At 38.0% G+C, this 24,156-nt stretch overlaps 1 gene segment (V, D, J or C); it reads left to right on the forward strand.

The window, feature by feature from the left end:
- LOC125080861 (T cell receptor gamma constant 2-like) overlaps window positions 1-24,156 on the forward strand; it is a 90,256-nt gene that overhangs the window by 25,441 nt on the left and 40,659 nt on the right. Inside the window, 2 exon segments of the C gene segment in view lie at window positions 5,930-6,259; window positions 15,368-15,493. Of these exon segments, the coding sequence occupies window positions 5,930-6,259; window positions 15,368-15,493 (456 nt within the window).

Genomic DNA, 24,156 nt, shown 5'->3' on the forward strand with positions numbered 1-24,156 from the left:
GGAATGAACAAAAAATTGATAAACTTGCATTTTTGTCTGAAGGCAATTCATATCAGGTATTGACATATTTAACTGCACAAACATATCCAAGAATGTCATAAGCTAGGTTTGGTTTTTCCAAATTTAGCCTAGAAATTTTTTCATCCTTCATTAGACTTAGAGATAAAATTTTGCCTGGATGAGGGAGAACATCTCACATGGATGTTTCTACCCTACAGGATCTAGTTGATTAAGTGTTTCCAAATAATTTTCATAGGGCTAGTGAAACTTTGGAAAAATGAAAGGAATGATATATTCTGGCGGTTTTCGTGTTGTCCTCATAGGAACATGTGAATCCACAAATTGAAAAGCAACTTTCTAGTCCTGTTTTTTTCCCAATTGACTGCAATATAAACTTTACAATCTAATTAAATAATGGTGACACAGAGGTAATTCAGAAGGTCCTAAAAACTCTTTTTTGGGGAGATTGTGGTGCAGAGAAAAATGTGGACTGTGAGTCAGGATCTATCATTTTCTATATAATCATTCTTCAGCAAATAAATTTAGATTTATTGATTATCACTTTCTTAAAGTTATAAGGTTATAAAAATATATGCCCATTAGGGAAAAATTAGAAAAGAGAAAAAATAAAGTGTTAAAGATTTATAATGACACATATTCTGTTAACATTTGCTATATTACCATCCATTCTGCCAATGTGGCCACCATCTCAAGTAGATGTTGTGGAACTAAATGAAATTAAATATGAAAATATCTTTTGCATAAGTTGGGACATGATTCATCATTACAAAAGTCAGTCCTACAAATTCCAATTATCACCCAGTGGAGTTCTTCTTAAATCAGGAGTATAGAAAAAGGTATTAATTTTGATCTAGTCCACAGGACACTTTAGAACAATTGGACAGTATTTGCAGAATACTTTCAATTTCTAAGACTCATTGTTGCATGTTTCTAAAAATAAGCAGAATGTAGTAAGCAATACCTCATATATTGTTAGCCTCAACCTAAGCTAATCTCTCCCTTTCCAGTGGAAACGTCTGGATATAAACAAGAGAGAGGTTTTATAATTGAATATATAAAATTATACTAATGTACATAAAAATCAAATACTCACTTTTTTCATAAAATGTTGTATTTTTTATTTATTTGAGAGACAGAGCATGCACACATGAGAGAGAGACACAGAGAAAGAGAGAGAACACAGGAGCTGGGTAGCAAAGAGACAGAGAAGGAGAAGCAGACTCCCACTGATCAGGCATTCCAAGGAAAGGTGTTCTATCCCAGGACTCTGGGGTCATGACCTTGGTCATGACACTTAACAGACAGAGCCATCCAGGCATCCCTCAAGTATTCACTTTAAATAGTTTATATCTTCATTGGATTATGCCTATAAATTAAAATTATATTATTACAAATATCAGCTGAGAAATACTGCTTTTTGTACCTCAAATTTCTATAAAAATTGTGTTCAGATTCTTCACATGCTTCTAAAATGTATACATTAGAACAAATTTCTGAGTCATCTTAGGGTTGGAATGTAAGTTTGGGGATACCTTTATGATGAAAGCATTGGATATTTAATTGAAAGAGACATTTATCCACTTAGAAAATAAAAGCATTTTTTCATTTATTTTGTCATTATGTATATGTACAATGTAAGCATATAGTACAGAGTCACAGGTATATTTAGTCCCAGGTAATATTTACCAAATCCCTATGAAACTTCTTATTTTTTTTTTCCTGGTACTCCCTCTAAACTAGTTTTAATTGAGTTTTTTTTAGGTTGATATCATGTCCAAATACATTGTTTAATCAAAGTAGAGTATTAGAAGACCATTTTTGAAAATGAGAAGTTGCCCAAACTGAAACATAAGGCAACCTCTGTTTTATGAGGAATAATTTTGGGGATGAAAGCTTCCTCTTATGCTCTGGCATTTCAGTGTGTTTGAATTCTGAATGTTTTGTATTTATATCACAGAGTGGGATTTGCAAACATCTTCTCCCATTTTTCTTTCTTTTTTTATTATTACGATAGTCACCATACAGTACATGATTAGTTTTTGATGTAGTGTCTCCCCTTTTTCATGTCGACTTCAAGGTAGACCTCACTAAACTATCAAGCTCCAGACAGAAACAAAAACAAGCTCTAATATACAAACTATTTCTCATTTATTTATACTGCCTATTTACAAAATCTGTTTGAGAAAGCCTAAAATAAAATATGCAAGTACATTTCGGCAATGAAATAAAAATAGAAGATCAAAAGCATTAAGGGAAGTAGAAGTAAAAAGGCCCGTGATTATCTAGTACAAAGTGTAGGGTACAATTTTATGTTCAAAGGTAGGAGAAACATGTATTAGAATACATACTTTTTATTAACTGAAGAAAATGAAACACACCAAATTTTCAAACATGTTGTTTTTCCCACCACAAAATGAGAAAAAAAGACTTCAGTGCATGAGTCCTTTAGGAAGAATGCAAAATCAAAGAGTGGGCATTTCCTTCCACATACATTTTACAAAATGGAAGAAATGATCTTTAACAGACGCATTTCATGCCCCCATTGCATCTTTACTGTGGGCATCATGACATTTAATGTCATTCACAGATGGTGACCTTCAGTAGACCTGGTCAGGCAGGTGCCAGTCCAGCAATCTAACATGACATAAGTCCAATTGTTATCCCCAAATACTGCATTCCCATTAGTAAGGGAAAATTTTGTCCCATGAGAATAAAATGTCATGTTGGAGTAATAATAATCACAAACAAATTGCTAATAATTATGGTAATGTTAATTATAATTATAGTGTCTCATTTTCATAGCATGTTTAGATGTGGAAATCTTAGGAGAGATTTTTATACCAATCCTTTTGGTAAAGGTCGGCATAGACTACACTGTGCAAACACTGAAACAGCATCCGATTTTGTGTCCAAGTGGACTTGCATGAAGTGCTCATGCAGAACATGTGTAATTGTCTTGAATGAATTTGACTCAGGAACAAAGTTTATCAGATAACTTGTGCGAGTTGACACATTGTCTCTTCTGATGGTGAAAGGGTATTGTCAGAGAGTCTGGATGTTGGACTCAGACCCACCTGAGCTCCAGCTCCACCACTTGTTGCTTCTGTGAACTTGGGTGATTATTTTCTTGTCTCAGCTTCCTAATCCAAAAGATGGGATAACAGGATGTATGAGCAGGGGCATATGAAAATTAAATGAGAGACTGTAAATAGGTACTTGGCACATAACACATAACAGGTGCTGCATACACGTTGCCTCATTTCAAACCTAGAGGGAGAATTGTATCCAGTATGGAGAGTGGTTTGTAACCAGTCATACTGACAGAGCAGAAATTCTCCAGAGCATTTGGCTCTAGTTCTAACCACTCTAGTGGAAAATTACCTTACTGTCCACTGATATACAAAAAACCTGAATTTAGAGGTATTTGCTTAATGGACTTTTCCCTCACTTGGCATAAAAATGAAATTCAAATTTGTTTTTTTTTAATGTTTAAGTTGTTGTAGCTACATAAATTTTAATCCTTTATCTTAAGATATCATGTCTAACACAAATGTTTGCTTCATATTGGTATTTAGTAGAAAAACAATTAAATTTTTAAATTTTATTTAGAAAATACTTAGGAATATATTTAGAAATACAGTTACTACTTTTTTTTACTACTTTTAAATATACTTAGAAATGTCATCAATTTGAAAGTGATATTTACATAAGAAATAGCTTTAAGTATTTTTTAATAAAATGAGAAGAATAAAATAGAGGAACTTTGAATTAGTATTAATATGCAGATTCAAAGTACCATACTTAATTGAAAATGTCATTGCATTTGGTTAATTTATATATAATTCACACAACTTTATATAGATCAAATATATCAACTCAGTCAATTTACCTGAAAATTTTTCTGATTATGAATAATATAAATGTATTAGACAAAATTATTTATTTTTAAACCGGTTTCTATTTTGTAAATCAATGAAATGATTGTGGTCATAAAAAACACTGTTAATAAGTTTAATAAAGAATAGGGAGGGGCACCTCGGTGGCTCTTCTATAAAGCAACTAGTCATGATCTCATGGTAGTTGAATTGAGCCCTGAGCTCTATGTTGGACTCCAGGTTGAGTGTGGAGCCTGCTCAGGATTCTCACTCCCCTTCTTGTTCTGCCTCTCCCCTACCACTCTCTCTTTCTCTCTATCTAAAATAAATAAATAAAATCCTAAAAAGAGGAATGTTGAAAAAAATATGTAATAGAAATTCCATAAAACATAGGCACAAACCATAAAAAATGAAGAATATTACCTAATGCTCAGTTAACTATCACATTGAAAAAGTTATGGAAGTTCAAGATACCTTCTATCCTGAAAAAAATGAAACCCCAGGACCCTAGATAAAGAAAAGTGACAGGAGGTAGGCATAATGTCTTACCATCCAGATTTTCCCAAGCTCATGATTAGATTATCAAGTTCTTTACTATGATGAATCAGAAGTATTCCTAACAGAAATCAAACTTCATAAGATGAAAATTAGATTCTTTAATGTATTGAGTAGAGGCAAAAATTATGGGAATACCAAGTACTTTGAAAAATAAATCTTGCTTTATATAACATGCTTTTAAAATTAAAACCCAAAATATATGGTTGGGGAAATATACAATTTCTTCTATTATAATAAACAAAATACTATTTGTACTATAAGGAAGATGTAGAAAATGAAACAGGTGCATTATGATCTAATACCTATTTACAGCATGAATTTAAAAACTCATCATTGTTTGTTTACTCATTTAGTATAAAAATCAGGAGCTCTGGGTGCAAAGGCAAAATTCTAAAGAATTTTTTTTCCTTTCTTCTCAAAGGAGAAATCTTAGTCTTTTCTTAGGAAATGGCCATGAAATTATTATTCTAACTCCAAACTACTGGAAAGAAAAAATAATAAAGCGTTTGTGTTCCAGTTTGAACTCAAATTGGGAAGAGTACTACTATTTGTAATTTGAATCATTAATTAATAATAAATGTCTAACCAAAGAATATCCCAGTGTTCAAATGATATGCCCTTGAGAACCATGACGTTTCATTATATAATTTGACATTATATTTACAAGAAACTCTGACCAGAGCTGTTAATATTATATCATTATATGTGACTTTATTCAGCAGATGAAATGAAAGACAATTGAGGGGTACTACAACAAGCTCAGCAGTCTTAGAGGGCAGATTCAGATTTGGAGGGAAATGCTAAGAGTCAAAATGTGGTGTCTTCTCAGTAATGCTTCAACCTCAAATGAAATTCCAATATAAAATTAGCTTTTAGTGAACATTTCCTGAAGCAAAACAAAATTCTGACCATTACATTAATTGATTAGGTTACTCTAAGAACATTTCTGAAAATAATCAATATTTTTTTAAATGGAAGTTTTGGATATATGGCCATTTGGTATCTAAATTTCAAGCATTGTAAATTATTTGGAGGCGCAGCATTAAACATTGTCCTACTCAAAATCCCGCAGTGGTTCAGATATGAGAACAAGATGTTCTATAAAATCAGAAATCAAGGAGAAGAACTCTAGCATTCAGAAATGGGCGTGGAACCCATATTTGTAACTAAAAGGGTAACTTGATAGATTTCTTCAAACAAGTGAATGTGTATTGTTTAAAAATATTCTGCATTTTGATCTAGGCTCTTTCACTTAATGTCTGTGACTTTGTCAAGTTACATAACCTCTAAAACCTCTTTTCCCATGGAAACGAAGAAAATAAGCACCTCATAACCCTCTGCAGAAGAAAAGCTACAATAAGCATTAATTCTATAGCAACTTTCCTCCCCTTTACTATGTGCTGCTCGTTTCCAAACCACACAATGTTTGTGTTTCTCTAGTTATGTTCTAATTGTTATTCCATTTTCTTCAACAGATAAAAGTCCTGATGAAGATATTTCTCCCAAGCCCACAGTTTTTCTTCCTTCAGTTGCTGAAGTAGAAGTCCATAAGAGTGGAACCTATCTTTGTCTTCTTGAGGATTTTTTCCCTGATGTTATCAAGGTAGATTGGCAAGAAAAGGATGACAAAACAATTCTGAAATCTCAGCAGGGAGACACCATGAAGACTAAGGACACATACATGAAATTCAGCTGGCTGATCGTGACTGGAGCATCAATGGATAAAGAACACAAATGTATCGTCAACCACCAAAGGAATAACAGAGAAGTTGTTCAAGAGATTCTTTTTCCTTCAATAAACAAAGGTATGTGCACATAAAAATGAATATAACCACACAGAACACTTTGTTTCAAAGGGAAAGCCCTACCTTTTCTGTCAAGTATTTTTTTTAAAGATTTTATTTATTTATTTGACAGACAGAGATCACAAGGAGGCAGAGAGGCAGGCAGAGAGAGAGAGGAAGGGAAGCAGGCTCCCCACTGAGCAGAGAGCCCAATGTGGGGCTCGATCCCAGGACTCTGGGATCATGCCCTGAGCCTAAGGCAGAGGCTTTAACCCACAGAGCCACCTAGGTGCCTCTTTTCTGTCAAGTATTAATGAAAACAAATATATATAATATTTTCTCTAATGTTGTTTTCTTTAATGATGGCATAAATGTCCTGCTATTTCCCAATGGAATTCAAATAGTATGGGCTTTGAAGGCACCCAGATACCAGTCAGTTGAGCACCTGACTCATTTATTCAGCTCAGGTCATGATCTTAGGCTCTTGAGATCAAGACCGCCATTGGGCTCCATGCTCAGCCCAGAGTCTGCTGGAGTTTCTTTCTGTCTGCCTCTTCTCCCCGTGTTCTCTCTTTCTCAAAATAAATAATGAATCTTTAAAAAAGTAGTATGGCCTATGGAACATACAGAGAAAAAAAGAAAGACAAACTCACTTAGCCTTTCTCACATCAGTTTCATCATCCAAAATACAATTGTCACAGTGATATAGTTTCTACTTATTGTATGGATTAAATGAAACAATACATGCGAAAGCACCTAACAACCTTGCACATAAGAAATGTTTAGAGAGGGGCGCCTGAGTGACTCTGTTGGTTAAACGACTGCCTTTGGCTCAGGTAATGATCCTGAAGTCCCAGGATCAAGTCCCACATGAGGGTCCCTACTCAGCAGGGAGTCAGCTTCTCCCTCTCACCCTACCCCTTTTCATGTTTTCTCTCACTCTCTCTCTCTCTTTTAAATAAATTTTTTAAAAACTTAAATTTTTTTTTTCAGAGCAATATCCTCACCTTATTTTTTAATATAATTTTATTTTATTTTTTCAGTGTTCCAAGATTCATTGTTTATGCACCACACTCACTGCTCCATGCAATATGTGCCCTCCTTAATACCCATCACCCGGCTGACCCATAACCCACTCCCCTCCAAAACCCTCAGTTTCTTTCTAAGAGTCCACAGTCTTTCATGATTCATCTCCCCTTCCAATTTACCCCAATTCACATTTCCTTTCCTTCTCCTAATATTCTCCCTGTTATTCCTTATGCTCCACAAATAAGTGAAACCATATGATAATTGACATTCTCTTCTTGGTTTATTTCACTCAGCATAATCTGCTCACGTCCGGTCCATGTTGATACAAATTTGGGTGATCATCCTTTTTGATGACTGGGTAATATTACTGTTCAGTATATGGACCATATCTTCTTTATCCATTCATCTGTTGAAGGGCCTATTGGCTCTTTCCACAGTTTGGTGATAGTGGCCATTGCTGCTTTGAACATTGGGCTACATATGGCCCTTCTTTTCATTACATCTGTATCTTTAGAGTAAATATACAGTAGTGCAATCGCAGGGTGATATGGTAGCTCTATTTTTAATTTCTTGAGGAATCTCCACACTGTTTTCCAAAGTGGCTGCACTAACTTGCATTCCCAACAACACTGTTTGAGTGTTTCCCCTTTCTCTATATCCTCTCCAACACTTGTTGTTTCCTGTCCTGATAATTTAGACCATCCTAACTGGCATAAGACAGTATCTCAATGTGGTTCTGATTTGAGTTTCCCTGATGGCTAATGATGATGAGCATTTTTCCATGTGTCTGTTTGCCATTTGTATTTCCACTTTGGATAACTGTCTGTTCATGTCTTCTGGACATTTTTTGACCTGACTATCTGTTTTTGTGGGGTGCTGAGTTTGAGGAGTTCTTTATAGATTTTAGATATCAGCCCTTTGTCTATAGAATATTTGCAAATATGTTCTTCCATTCCGTTGGTTTCCTCATAGTTTTGTTGACTGTTTCCTTTGCTGTGCAGTAGGTTTTTACCATGATGTAGTTCAAAAGTTCATTTTCACTTTTCTTTCCTTTGCCTTTGGAGACATGTCTTGAAAGAAGTTGCTGTGGTCGATGTTGAAGAGGTTACTGATTATGTTCTCCAGGATTTTGAGGCTCGCATTGAGGTCTTTCATCCATTTCAAGTTTATCTTTTTGCATGGTATAAAAGAATGGTCGAGTTTCATTCTTCTATACATAGCTCTCCTATTTTCCTACCACCACTTATTGAAGAGACTGTTTTTTCCCCCCCTGGATATTTTTTCCTGCTTTATCGAAGATTAGTTGCCCATGAGTTGAGGATCCATATCAGGACTCTCTATTCTGTTCCACTGATCTATGTATCTGTTTTTGTGCCAGGACCATGGTGTCTTAGTGATCACAGCTTTGTAATATAGCTTGAAATCAGGCAACATGATGCCCCGAGTTTGGTTTTTCCTTTTCAACATTTCCTTGGCAATACGGGGTTTTTTCTCATTCCAAACAAATTTTAAGATTGTTTGTCCCAGCACTTTGAAAAATGCCTGTGGAATTTTGATCGGGATGGCATTGAAAGTATAGATTGCTCTGAGCTGTAGAGACATTTTAACAATGTTTATTCTTCCAATACATGAGCATGGAATGTTTTCCCATTTTTTGTATCTTCTTCAATTTCTTTCATGACTGTTCTCTAGTTCCTCCAGTACAGATCCTTCACCTCTTTGATTATGTTTGTTCCCCGGTATCTTGTGGTTCTTGGTACTCTAGTAAATGGAATTGATTCCCTAATTTCCCTTTCTATATTTTCGTTGTTAGTTTATAAGAAAGCAACTGATTTCTGTTCGTTGATTTTGTATCCTGCCACATTACTGAATTGCTGTATAAGTTCTAGTAATTTGGGTGTGGAGTCTTTTGGGTTTCCCATATAAAGTATCATGTCATCTGCGAAGAGAGAGAGTTTGACTTCTTTGCCAATTCAAATACATTTGATTTCTTTTTGTTGTCTGATTGTTGTTGCTAGGATTTCTACTATGATGTTGAACAACAGTGGCAAGAGTGGGCATCTTTGTCGTCTTTCTGATCTCAGTGAGAAGGCTGTCAGGTTTTCCATACGAGAATCATATTTACTCTGGGTTTTTCATAGACAGATTTTATGAAGTTGAAGAATGTTCCCTCTATTCCTACACTCTGAAGAGTTTTAATCACAGGAGGATGCTGTATTTTGTCAAATGCTTTTTCTGCATCAATTGAGAGGACCATGTGTTTCTTCTCTCTTCTCTTATTGATTTGTTCTATCATATGCATTGATTTGCAAATGTTGAACCAACCTTGCATCCCATTGATAAATCCCACCTGGTCATGGTGGATAATCTCTTTAATGTACTGATGGATCCTATTTGCTAGGATCTTGTTGAGAATCTTGGCATCCATATTCATCAGGGATATTTGTCTAAAATTTTTTTTGTTGGGGGCATTACCTGGTTTGGGGGTTAGGGTAATGCTGCCTTCATAGAAAGAGTCTGGAAGTTTTCCTTCTGTTTCTATTTCTTGAAAGAATGTCAGGAGAATAGGTATTATTTGTTCCTTGAATGTTTGATAGAAGTCCCCAGGGAATCTGTCAGGTCTGGACTCTTGTTTTTTGGGAGGTTCTTGATCACTGCTTCAATCTCGTTACTAAGTATTGGCAGTTTCTTCCTGTTTCAGTCTTGGAATTTATAGGTCTCCAGGAATGCATGCATTTCTATGTTGCTTAAATTATTGGCATACAGTTGTTGATAACAACTTCTGATGATTGTTTCTATTTCCTAGGTGTTAGTCATGATATCTCCCATTTCAGTTATAACTTTGTTCATTTGGGTCCTCTCTCTTTTCTTTTGGATTAGTCTGGCCAGTGGTTTATCAACCTTATTAATTGTTTCAAAGAATCAGCTTCTATTTCGTTGATGTTTTCTACTGTATCTCTAGATTCTAACTCATTAATCTCTATTCTAATCTTAATTATTTTAGTTCTTGTGTGTGGGTTGGCTTCATTGGTTTTTGATTCCCCATTCTTTAAGGTGTAAGGAGAGTTTATGTATTTGGGATTTTTGAATTTTTTTGACTGAGGCTTGGATGACTATATATTTTCCCCTTAGGACCGCCTTTGCCATATCCTGTAGGTTTTGGACTGATGTGTCTTCATTCTCATTGGTTTCCTCGAATTGTTTAAGTTCTTTTTTGATTTTCTGGTAGATCCAAACATTTTTGAGCAGGATGGTCTTCAGCTTCCAAGTGTCTGAATTCCTTCCAAACTTTTTCTTGTGGTTGAGCTCCAATGTCAACGCATTGTGTTCTAAGAACATGCAGAGAATAATCTTAGTGTTTTGGTTTGGTTCAGCACTGATTTGCAACCCAGTATGTGGTCTATTCTGGAGAAAGTTTCATGTGCACTCAAGTAGAATGAGTATTCTATTGTTTTAGGGTGGAATGTTTTGTATATATCTACAAGGTCCATCTGATCCAATGTGTCATTCAAAGATCTGGTTTCTTTGTTGATTTTCTGCTTAGATGATCTTTCTGTTGCTGGTAGTGGTGTGTTAAGATCCCCTACAATTAATGCATTCATATCAATATGACTCTTTATTTTGATTAACCTCTGGCTTTTGTAGTTGACTGATCCAATGGTAGGGGCATAAATATTTACAACTGTTAGATCTTCTTGGTGGACAGACCCTTTAAGAATGATGTAGTGTCCTTTGTTATCTCTGAATACAGTCTTTAGCTTAAAATCTAATTTATTTGATGTAAGAATCACTACCCCAGCTTTTTTTTTGAGCCCCGTTGGCCTGAAAGATGGCTCTCTATCGCTTCAGTTTCAGTCTGGGTTTATTTTTAGGTTCCAAATATGTCTCTTATAGACAGCATATGGGTGGGTCCTGTCGTTTTATCCAGTCTGCAACCCTGTGCCATTTTATGGGTGCATTTAGGCTATTCACATTGAGAGTGATTATCGAAAGATAAGTTTTTATTGTCATGATGTTGCCTGTGAAGTCCTTGTTTCTATAGATTGTCTCTGTAAATTTCTGTTCTGTGTCACTCTTGGGTTCTTTCTTCTTTTATAGAAACCTCCTTAATACTTCTTGTAGTTCCAGCTTTATGGTCGCATACTCTTAAACCTTGCCATTTTGGGAAGCTCTTTATCTCTCCATCCATTCTGATGTCAGCCTTGCTGGATAAAGTATTCTTGGCTACATGTTCTTCTCCTTTAGTGCCCCAAATATGTCTTGCTAGCCCTTTCTGGCTTGCCAGATTTCTGTGGACCAGGTCTGACGTTACTCTGCTGGTCCTTCCACTGTACATAAGGAATCTTCCCCTAACTGTCCTTAACACATCTTCTCTGATTTTATGACTCATGATTTTCACAAATCATTGTCTGGAGCTCTTTCTAGACTCATTGATTCTGGGGGGTGTCCTCTCTGCCTCTAGGAAGCAAACACTTGTTCTATTTCCCAGATTATGGAAATTTTCATCCAGTATTTTTTCAACAATATCTTCTTGTCCTCTCTCTCTCTCCACCCCCTCAAGGATCCCAATAATTCTGACATTGGATGTTTCATTGTGTCATTTATTTCCCTGATTCTGTTTTCACAGCTTTTAAGCTGTTTATTCTAGGTCTCCTCCTGATACTTCTTTTCTATTCAGCTTGTCTTCTAGATCATTACTTCAAACTTCTGCTACATTGACCCTAGCTGTTAGAGTACTGAGATTAGATTGGATCTCATTGATAGCATTTTTAAGTTCTGCTGGATCAACTCTTACTTCTGTCCTTAGAGATTCTTTTTTGCCACTAATGGTCTTCTCCAACCTAGCCATTGTCTGGATAATTGCTACCCTGAATTCTATTTCCAACATATTGTTTATGTCCATATCCAATAGTTTTGTGGCAGAGGTCACAGTTTCTGAATATCTCCTCTCTTGGGTGCTCTTCCTCCTAGTTATCTTGGTGAGAGATGGTTGAGGGGATGTACACTGGATATATTAAGCATGATCTACTCAAGGTGCACCTTGGACAGTTTTGGAGCAATCGAAAATAACCACCAAAAAGAAAGAAGAAAGAAAAAATAGAAAAGGAGGAAAAAGTGGAAAAAACAGCCAAAATGAGCCTCAAAAGTAAGATTTACATAAGTAAATGTATTACATAAGTAAGATTTACCTAAACAAAAAAGAAAAAAGAAGACCAAGAAAAGAAAAAGAAAAGAAAAAAAAAAAACAGCCAAAATGAGCTCCAAGAATAAGATTTATACAGTACATAAACATAAACAACTACACATAAACACTGACAAAATAAGATGGGAAGGTGTTTATAAACCCTTGATGTGGGCGAGGAAGGTTATTTCAGTTCATCCTGAGTGTATCTTGTTATGTTTGTTAAAGGACTCAACGTTACAGAGATACAGGGAAATTAAAACTGGTTTATATATAAGGGTAGTATTGAATAGGGAAAAAAAAGAGACCACCTTGAAGCTTATATCTATCTATCTATCTATCTATCTATCTATATCTATACCTATATATTAAAAAAAAAGAAACAGGTATATGTAAGAAAAAAGTTCAAGTTAAAAAGTTATTATGTAATGTGTTGTATTAAACATCTAGTTGTAGTGGTAAGTAAGTTAAAAGAATAACAGAATAAGAATGAGAACAAATTTTAAAAAATTGTGTTTATGAAATATACAGTTTTGGGGGGAATAATGGGGTCTTAATATATTGTTTTCCCCTATTTTGGGGGTTTTACAGTTTTATGGAGATCCTGTGGTTATTGTCCTCTCGTTCTTTTGGCTTGTCTTCTGGGGGCAGGGTCTGTGCATTATTTTTCAGTCAGTCTTGCCTGGGCAGAGTTGCCCTGTCACCTGTCAAGGGGCTGGGCTCTGTGAAACCAGCTTTTCAAGCTTTTGTCTGGAGGCTTTTGTTCTTACATGGCTTTTTGTGGCTTTTTGGAGGATTAGTGCACCGTAAACTGTCCATACCCAGACCTCCGCCTCAGAGAGAAGCCTCAGTCTACTCCCCTCTGGATTGTTCAGAATACACAGACTTCCCCTCTGCAAACTCCATTGAACACTGCAAACTGCCACTGGCATTGCCTGTTCCCACCCACCACCTCAGTGGTCGTCCTGAGGCCCACACTCGCCTCTGCACCCCAGTGCCCTAAAACTGTGAGCAATATTGGTGCAGGTAGCCTAATTCTGGTGACTGCTGTTGCCGACTGTCTGGAGTCCATGCCCATCCTAGGTGCCCTCAGACCTAGTGGCAGTGCAGGTCATGGAAGGCTATGGGCCCAGGGAACTCAAGCAGGAGCTTGTACCAGGCTCTCTCAGTTGTGGGCTGGGGTGTACCCAGCCCCAATGGTGGTGCAAGCATTGGAAAGCTGCAGGCTCAGGGACCACTGGCAGGAGCCCCTGTCAGGCTCTCTCAGGCTTGGGTGGGCACAAGCTGTGACCACCCTCGAACCGTGGGCTTAGGTTCGTGCCTGTGGCCACCCAATTCTACCAATTGCTCCTCAAGACCTTTTGTTCTTTTTGTGTACTTTTAACCAGACTCCAAGTTAATGATGGTCTGCAAGCACAGGACACTTTCATATTGTTGTATTACTTTTCAATGTGTTGCTTCTGGTGGCTCCCTCCCCTTCTGTTTATCCTCCCATATCAGTCCGAACACTCCCACTCTGCTTTACCCCTCCACTGATGATCTTCTGCCCCTGTAGAGATCCAGAAGTGTATAATCTTATATTTCAGGCCGATTTCATGGTGTTCAGAGTGTTCTAGTAGATATTTAGTTCACTTTAGGGGACTGGTTGAAACAGGGTCTCTTACTTCTCTGCCATCTTTCCCAGAGTGCCCCCCTCATTTTTAAAATGAAATGTTCAGAGGGTTCACTTTTCATGATTTTACTTGATCAGGAAAGAAGAACAATTCTATATCTTTCAAGAATATTCTTCTCAGCATCACAGTCCTTCTCATTTTAATCTTGCTCTACTCAAAGTATGACCCACCAGCAATGAGTTACAGGGCACAAAATGGTGGTCATTTAATGGAGCCGAATCACAGCTCAACCTGAAATAGTAATTTGGCTACTGAGGTTTTAATATGATCTTGAGGTTTTCAGATTTGAATTTTATATATCAGAAAAAGGTGAAGTGTCATAAGTAAAGATTGGGTGAGGCTCACATGTATAAAGTTTCTTTCATTGTACAAAATGAATATATTTCTTACCATTAGTAAAGCTGTTCAGCAAACATTATTGCAGTCCTAGTGAATGCCAGGCTGGAAGGGATGCAGGATGAACTACTATCCCAATCAGGATCATTACCATAATGCAAATAGACTTTTCCTAATCACTCAGGGTCCCTTATGATTCAGGTATAATGCAGGCGTGGTGTCCCAATGGCAGCCCATTGGTGTAGACACCAGTTTAGACATTGTGGGCAGCCAACTGAAAGTCCCGTAGCGCACGGTGATCCAGTAACTCAGTAGATTCAGACCATCCTGGAATGAACATCACAGACCAAGGTTACAGAAGGCTCATAAGAAGTAGCCAGTTTATACTTTTCTCTGTGATTCACAAGCAATTTTTAAGCAGTGGGAAACAAACACTTAATAGGAACTCTGAAGAGCTTTCTATATACAAGTTTAAATTTCCAAAGTAAATCTTTGTCTTCTTGGAACGGTGGGGGAGAAAAAAGAACCCACATGCCTAAAATGGTAACATCAGTTTAAGGCTCCAAGTCACTAAACAAAGACTTAATACCTAACCCAAGTACAATTTCAACCCTCCAGAAGAGTAACATTTACCCAGTCAACATGGGCATTTCCTGATCAGCCCCAGAATGGTTCCTGATGGATCCTCTCTTTCCCTTTGGGAAGGTGACCTTGCCTAAAACAATGGATTCTTTGCTAAGATTTTTTTTTCTGCTCCCTCTCTATTGTTAAAAAGGTTTCCTTTCCTCTAACCCTTTTGAGTTCCCCTCTACTTCCTAGATGGGATGCGGAGTGATTCATTAAGACATTGATTAATAACGCTATTAGGTCTTTAACATTTACTTAGTTCCAATTTTTGTTCTTTAACAGGTTTGATGGCTATGACAGAATCTGAAATGGACTCCCAGGGACATTCAGAAACAAAGCGAAACACAGAGGTGGTGACCATGAGTCCTTTGAATTCACGATCTTTCTCACCTGACCCAATGGCTGTGGGTGAGTTCTTGGCTCTATGCTCCACTCTCTTTTTGTTCAAACTCCTATTGTAATTGATTTGCTTTACAGGGCAGGCCAGCTTGGCTGGCAGAGTGTTATGCTATTGTTAAGTCGAGGTAGCATGTTTTCCTTTTAGCTCTGTTGATCTAGTATATTTGCCCAGAAGCCAACTGACCTTGCACACAACCAAGCCCCTAAGCTTTCAGACTGAGTTCCCAGGTGGAACCCTCAGGAAGTGTCCAGGAGAATTGGTGTTGCACGAGCGTCTTCTTTGGTCAGAGCTCAGTAACATCTCTTACTGGCCATACACTAGTGTGTGCATAATTTTTAGTCTTTGGTGTAGACCATGAGTTGTGGGGCAGAGGGAGAAGGAAAAGCAGACTTCCCACTGAACAAGGAGCCTCAAATGGGACTTGATTCCAGCACCCCAGGATCAGGACATGAGCTGAATACAGATGCTTAATGGACTGGGCCACCCAGGTGAGCCCAAATTGCAAATCTAAAACTCCTTTTGTGTTTTGAGAAATTGGCTTGGTAACCACCTGGTTGGAGACCTCAAAAGTAAAAACAGTTACCATTGTCTAACCTGTCAGGTCCATAATTCTGGAACAACTGCTTACTTTCTGGAGGCTTCATGCCTCCTCCCTCTGGGTTCCTTGAACACCTGTAGCTGGACTTCATTCCACTACCGGTTGGTACATGTTGTCAATATGCCCTTGTCATTGTTTGTATATTTTCTGCATGGGGTTAAGCCTTTCCCTGTCAAGAGGCTGATGTCCTCATTGTTGCAAATACATTGTTAAAAATGGTTTTCCCCTTTGGGGGACACCTTCTGTGATCTCCAGTGACTAGGGCACATAATTCACAGGGAAAAATCACAGGAGCCTTTAGGAAAACCTTGCAAACTTCCTGGAATTGTCTCAGTGTACAAACTTCTGCTAATCCTTTGGATGTGAGTCTTCAGTGTCTCATGCTCAAGCCTGTCATCATCAGGTTACAGAAACCTTCTCAAAGCACAATTAAAGGGTCCTCTCAGTCACAGGTGCAGCCTGGTGATTAGGTATTTAAAACACAACATCAGAGCAAGATAGCCCTGGACATTTCCAGTAGAAGAGGGACATTACCAAGTGTTCCTGCTGTAAAAATAATAGTTGAACCTTGTACACATTCCACAGCTACGGAAGTCTCCCCCTGACACCTAGTCCTGCCCAGACACTGGTGTTTCTGAAACAAACTGAAGGAAGGAGAAGTAGCTGACATCCAAATAGACTGCTTTCATCTAGACAGGGATTCAAAGCTTCATACTTTAACTATATGTGAAATCCTTTCTCCCTCTTTTCTTTTCCTTTACTCTGTCAATGGCCTGTATCTCCCAGGTCAATGCCAAGAGGCCTAATCTCTGGAATCAGAGCTACCTAGCAGAAAATATAACCCTGGTCCTAATTTCTCTTAAGGTCAATAAGACATCTCACTGTTTGATTACCATAAGGTTATATTGGGAGTTAGTTAGGAATTACCAAGAAGCCACTGGGATTCACTCCTTTGGCTGGCCCTATTTCCTCGGTGAGGGATAATTATAAAGAAGTACAATCAAGACCTTTCCCTTCATTCTTGAAGTTGTTGCAGAAGCCCTCCTAAAGCAATGGGTAACTTCCCTCAAAAAGCAGAAAACAAACAAACAAACAAACAAAACCCTTTGACACTGACCAAAGCAATTCTTGAAGGTAAAATAGTCCTTGATTATGACTCGGCTGAGCAAGATGGATCTTTGCTGTAGGCAACAGCATGTTCTATACCAAGTTGAACACTATTGGGAAAATTAAAACCCAATAACATCAGATATTGGTGCAAGCCATGTGGCTTAACAGAGTTACTCCTTTAATAGGGTCTTTCATACTTATTTGATTTTAATTGCTTCCAGTCTTGGGGACTATGACAAACATGAGGAATTATCCTGTTTAGAGGCATCATAATAATCTGGCTGGTGTGTTATGTCCTCTCAAAAGCTTTACCTGCAAATTCAAAGCCAGTAATCTCCAAGCAAATGATCTAAACTGGAACATTACAAAGAATGAAGAGAATGACCAACTCAAAAATTTTAAAGCTGAAGTTGAAACCTGTGAATATCACAAGCGTTAAGCAAAAAGTTTAAGACCTGTTAATATTACCCAGAGGAACAACAATTACTGTGAGAATATCAGAGCAGTTGCTGAGAGTGGTGTTAATGCCTTCACTTTAGAACCCATCTCTCAGTTCAGCTGAGAGTCTGATCAAAAGGCAGATTTGTTACAAAGGAAAACCACAGGCTCAAAATGTACTCAGTTAGCTTAAGGCCGCAAGTCATTAAAGTCTTCATACCTACCTAGCTTCAGAGTCAACACCAGAAGTGCAACCTTTAGTGAGTGGACATGGGATCTTCCTGGTCCACACTAGGAGGTTTACAGATTGTCTGCCTCCATTCCCAATAGGAGGATGACCTTGCCTCAGCCAATGGTTTCCTTGCTGATAATTTCTTTTTCACTCCCTATCTTGAAAAACCTCTTTCCTATTGGCCTTTGAAGCTCCTCTCTACTTCTTAGATACGATGATGCCTGACTCATGAATAGGTTTATAAATAGTTAAATTTTTAAAATTATCCAGTTTTGAATTTTTATTACTTCCCAGATTCCTAGCTTGTCCAATGACCAAATTCATGTTAAACATTTATGTTATCTGAACTATGATGAAGATCAAATGAAATTATGCCAGTGAAAATGCTTGTTGAAAATACAACATGGGGGCACCTGGGTGGCTCAGTGGGTTAAGCCGCTGCCTTCGGCTCAGGTCATGATCTCAGGGTCCTGGGATCGAGTCCCACATCGGGCTCTCTGCTCAGCAGGGAGCCTGCTTCCCTCTCTCTCTCTGCCTGCCTCTCTGTCTACTTGTGATCTCTGTCTGTCAAATAAATAAAATCTTTTAAAAAAAATACAACATGGATGAATTTATTCCTATATTCATTGTATTTATTTATATGTTTTCCTAATACTAACTTAAGTTAGATTATGTCAGCCCTAAGTTTTTTATTTCTACAAGTAACAGAAAGGAAGCAAATGAGCAAGGCATAAATTTAATGTAACCCCTTGGCTCAAGTATCCTGTTAGGTTTTGACTTCTCTAGTGTGCAGAGAAAAGTAAAAAGTATAGTAAGGTTTCATGGTGAGAATTATGGTAAGGGAGAAGTTCCTGTGTATATGATGTGTTTTACTTAGCATTTCTGAAAGGAGTGACTCCAAGTTCTTCTCATAGCAACAAAGATAATGAGGCATTTCTGTTAATGCAATTCTATAGCAGATTTCTAATACTGGTTCATGGAATTTTCTTTTTTTTTTTTAAGATTTTATTTATTTATTTGAGAGAGAGAGAGAGAGAAGCAGATTCCCTGCTGAGCAGGGAGCTTGATGTGGTGCTAGATCCTGGGACCCAGATATCATGGCCTGAGCCAAAGGCAGATGCCCAACTGACTGAGCCACCCAGGCATCCCTGTTTTTGTTTTTGACAAAAACGTGTATATATGTATATAGAAATAAAAAAGAATATAGAAAAGAAAAAGGGTAAAACAAAAGAGCCTTGCAACTCTCTCTTCCTGTATCCTGTGGTCAATGATCATTTTACTGATTTTTGTCTTTGTATGTATGTTGGGTGCTTTTGTGTTTCATTTTGTCTTCTACACTATAGGTAAATACAACTCATTTTTTGTGTGTGTTCAGATGGCTCTAAATGTGACTTGGGCTTCATTCTATCCCTGCAAACAAGTTCACATTCAGGGGCGAATTTGTGGCTTAGTTAGTTAAGCACAGGCCTTTGGCTCAGGTCTTAATCCCAGCCAGGGTCATGGGATTGAGCTCTGCATTGGGCCCCCTGTTAATTTTTTTAATGATTTTTAATTATTTATTTATTTGACACAGAGAGAGAGAGAATGAGGAAGGGGGGGGCATAAGTAGGGGGAGCTACAGGTAAGCAGAGGGAGAGGGAGAGCAGGATCCCCACTGAGCAAGGATCCTGAAGGGTGGCTGGATCCCAGGACCCAGGATCATGATCTGAGCCAAGGTACGCCACTTAACTGACTAAGCCACCCAGGTGCCCCTGGGCTCTCTGTTTAGTGTGGAGTCTGCTTCTCCCTCTACCTCTGTCTCTTTCCACTGCTCATGCTCTCTCCCTCTCAAATAAATAAACAATTTTTTTAAAAAAATGAGCATCTGTAATGAAAAGGCCATTTGCTAAGATGAAAGACTAAGATATCTGGAATAGATGATGTTTGACAGTGCACAATGGGGAGTTATGTTAGATTTCATGGGGTATTTTACAAGGTGCTTTTCACATGCTCTCACTCATCTAAATGCCCACAATCATCCTTTGAGGGCTGGCTCTAACAATCACTGCTATGATTTTACAAGGTACACAGACTCTTTAAATCTTATTTCCTTCTGGGTAAGATGGACTCCTCCAAATTCAGCTAATATCAGTGTAACTGGGGGATCAGATGACATCATACATGTGAACCTTTAACATAGTGTCTGGTACAATAATAATCATTTAATAGTATTACCTTTCATTCATATTGTTGTCATATCTGCAAATACCACCACTCCAGAAAATCATGTGCGGTATCTGGGGATACTGAAGCTTGTGTGATTTGAAAGGTAGGACAGCTTTCTTTTGCTTAGATGGGAAATTGACCTAAACCAGACTCCTTCCAACATGTAAGATTCTGCTGTGATTCTAGGGTTGGATGGATTCATCTTGGTAACAGCACTTCATGTCAGCAGTGGGTGCTGAGGACTGTACAGCAGCCAGTTTCTGTTTATTTTTCCATTCAACACATTTTTATACGACACCTACTTTGCAGTAGGCACTGTGCTAGGAGCTATGAGCAGAGAAGGAAAACAAGATAGTCTTAGGCATTTATCCTCCAGCTCTGGGGGAAAAAAAGAAAGAAATGCATAATTTATGAAGTTTAACATCTTCATGTGCAGAAATACAATTTTGGATTGATTTACTGAATTACACAGAGTCAGAACAATTAACCTGGAATTGTGGAGCTCATATTAGTAAAGGCTCTCCTCTCTGGTTACTATTTGTTATCTATCATCTACCTATCTATCTTCTAATTATGTATCATCTATCTCTCCAGAACACAGACACACATCAAATAATGGATTTGAACAACTGAATAATACTTGCACTCATTTCTTTCAGAGCTTGCTGCTATTAACTCCACAAAATCTTCTCTGAATGATGAGAATGGTAAGATTTTTGTCTATGTTTGCCTTTATGTTCTGTTGTCGCATTTTTTCCTCCTCATCAACATCACCATTGAACTTCCCTGGCTTCAGAAAATACCTCAGAATGGCTGGATCTTGAACAATAGACTGAGTGATATTTTAAGACAATCCATCATCTCTCAGGAATCATCATCACACAGTAAATGCTGCTTTGGGTGTGAGAGGACTATAAATTAGGGGTGCGGGGATGTGCTCTGAATTCTTTCAACAATGGAATTCATTCACATCTGTGACCTTTGTTACTACTGACTGAGGAAAACAGGATATCAATCACTTCTAGATTGTTTTTTCAGATTGCTTCTAGGTAAAAAAAAAATTGTTCTTGCTGTTAGTTAATAACATGAACTGACACTGAGAGCTTCTCATACAGAAGGTGTGCTGCACTGTGAGTGCATTTTGTTTAATTCTCCTAATACTCACTGTGAAGGATTTTATTCCCATTTTACACAGGAGGGCAATGAGCTAAATTTATTTTTCTCCATACCACACAGCAAGATCTAGGACTTCATCCCAGACCATCTGAATCGAAAGATCATATACTATCTTAGTTTCTATTCTTCCTCTAATTTCCAAAGCCGAGAACCTGAGACAGGTGTACACGTGGGGAAGGGTGTGAGTGCAGGCCTTCTGGTGCCACAGAGTGGACTTAAACTCCACTCTTTTAATTATCAGTTGCATGACTATGGCTAAACTATTTACATTTTCTGAACACACCAAAAATAACACAAATAACACCTAACTCAGTCATAGAAGATATAACGTGACATATGTGAAATGTCTAGTGTAGGTATCTCACTTAGCTGCTATATCGTAAGTACTAGCTCCTGGCATTTTCTCCCCATATATGAACAAGGGTAATGGTGAAGAACATTGGTTCTAGCCCTGCTGATTCACCCTCCGTGTCCAATATCAAGGGACTTGTGGACTCTAACCGTCATCATCACCATCTTCATTATCATCATCCTAATTTATAGTTTTGCTTAATCATTTTGATGTCTTTGTTATTTTTTGCATGTGAATATGCAGAATTATATAGTGCCGATGACAAAGTGTTCTTAAATGATGTGTTGCTGGGATTGAAATCTGGCTTCTGGTACTTACTAGTTGCATGAAATCAGCCCTTCTGTCTCTGTCCTCAGTTTATTCGTAAAAAAGGAAGTAAAAATAATAATCTCATAGGTTATTGAAAAATTAAATAAGGTTTAAACTTCGCATACAAAGTTGTCAAAATAAGTAACAGACAGTTTGTACTTAATGGATACTGCCTCTTACTCTTTTTTTTTTCATGAGTCAGATTTATAAGATCCAAACACAATTCTGATGTGTTACGAAGTCCAGATATTGTATTTGCTTTAAACTAATCGCTATCAATGAGATTTCTACAGAACTTATATTGCCTCTTATTCTTACTTTGAAACATGGTAGGGAAGAAGGAATGTTAAAAGCTATTTATCACCAATGCCGTTTTCCCATTGGATTCATTCGTTATAAACACAGCCTTACTTTTTACTACTTAGGAAAGTTCTAGGTGAATTTCATAGATGTTTGAGTGACTTGACCAGCAAACTGTGTTCTGAGTTGTCTTGGGGACGGTCGTGGTGGAGATGGTGATGTAGGTGTTTATTCTCCAGTTGTGCTGGTGTGAGTGTGTCACTTTAACCTAAGTCATCAGAGGTGTAATCAGTCACCCTTCGCCCATTAATAAGTCCTAGCCTTTCAAAACAACACGTGACATTAATGAAATGCTTCTTTTAGACACCCTGCAGCTGCAACTTTGGAACACATCTGCCTACTATACCTACGTTCTCCTCCTCCTGAAGAGCCTGGTCTACTCTGTCATCATCGTCATCTGTCTGCTTGGGAGACAAGCACTCAGTGGCAGTGGGAAGAGTTCCTAACACATGGTGGCACAAGGTGTCACTTCTTGCCATTGGCTAGTGTCCCTAAAAGTGTCTGCTGAGGAGCTAGTGAGCCTTCTTTCTGAGATTGGGTTATTTCAGTTCACATGTGTCTTCTTTTTGTGTCATTATCCGAGAACAGGTTTACAAACCCCTGGGCAAACAGAATCTTTCACTCTTCAGCTAGAACAAATTCTGCCATGACTCCGGGGTGGGGTCAGGGGGCATCCACAGAGTCTTCTGCACCACCCCCTCATTGTTGTCCACAAGGTGCCAGCCACCCAGTCCCCATTCCTCTGGGTACAGCCACCATACATCTTACAACTGCATTCCTTGAACTCTTTAACCAGATAACTGCCTTGAGGCCTTTAGTTTTAAACCTGGAAGTCACCATGCTTGTTACCTCACGTTTGTGTGTTTTTCATAATAGGAACAATAAAAGCAATCAAAAGCCTTCTCTGGCCTCTGTGTAATTTATTTAGTGCTAATTGAGACTCCAAAGTAAAGGACAGCATGACAACTGAGCATTCCAATTCAACATCACTTGTAATAATAGTCAATTCCACATTTCTAATTCTTTCTCTGAGATAGTCCTTATGATGCTTTCTTTGGGGCACTGATCCTAGGTGAGCCACAGACAGTGAAGTTTTCCAGGTTATTTCTCTTGCAAAGTTTAGTAGATTCAGACTCATTTGTTTTAATACCCTCTGGTGGTGACACTATAACATGTCGCATGACTGGTGGCTGTGCTCAGACCTGTTCCAGTGTGTCACAGGCACCATGTTTCCTGATGTCACAAGAACCCCAAGAGAGCTGCACTAACACTGAAAAGGTAGAATGGCAGAGAGTTTAAGTGCTTGACATCTGAACTCCATATGCTTGGGCTTAAATCTTGGTTCTATAGCTACTTGAACTCTCTGTGACATAGTTTTTTCATTTGTCAAATGGAGTTAAATTGACACATCTCTTGGAGTTTTGTGGATAAAATGAGTTAACTTGCCTTGGAACCTGTGAGTGCTCAACAACATTAGCCTCTATTGTTCGCAGCTCTACATTAGAAATAAGAGAAACACACACGTACACATGCACACACTAACAATTAGGGCACTCATTGATATGTGTGTGTATAGGGGCGCCTGGGTGGCTCAGTTGGTTAGGCAACTGCCTTCAGCTCAGGTCATGATTCTGGAGTCCCAAGATCGAGTCCCACATCGGGCTCCCTGCTCAGCAGGGAGTCTGCTTCTCCCACTGACCTCTCTCCTATGCTCTCTCTCATGCTCTCTCTCTCTCAAATAATTAAATAAAATCTTTAAAAAAAAAGAATATGTGTGTGTATATTTCTACACACATGGATGTAAAATAAAATATTCAGTTTGTGGTAATTGCGAAAAAGGTAGTGATTGTTTATTTTTCTACTTTTGTTAACAAATCCATTTAATGTAGTA

The sequence above is a fragment of the Lutra lutra genome, chromosome 11, assembly GCF_902655055.1.
Source record: "Lutra lutra chromosome 11, mLutLut1.2, whole genome shotgun sequence".
NCBI classification, from domain to species: Eukaryota; Metazoa; Chordata; class Mammalia; order Carnivora; family Mustelidae; genus Lutra; species Lutra lutra.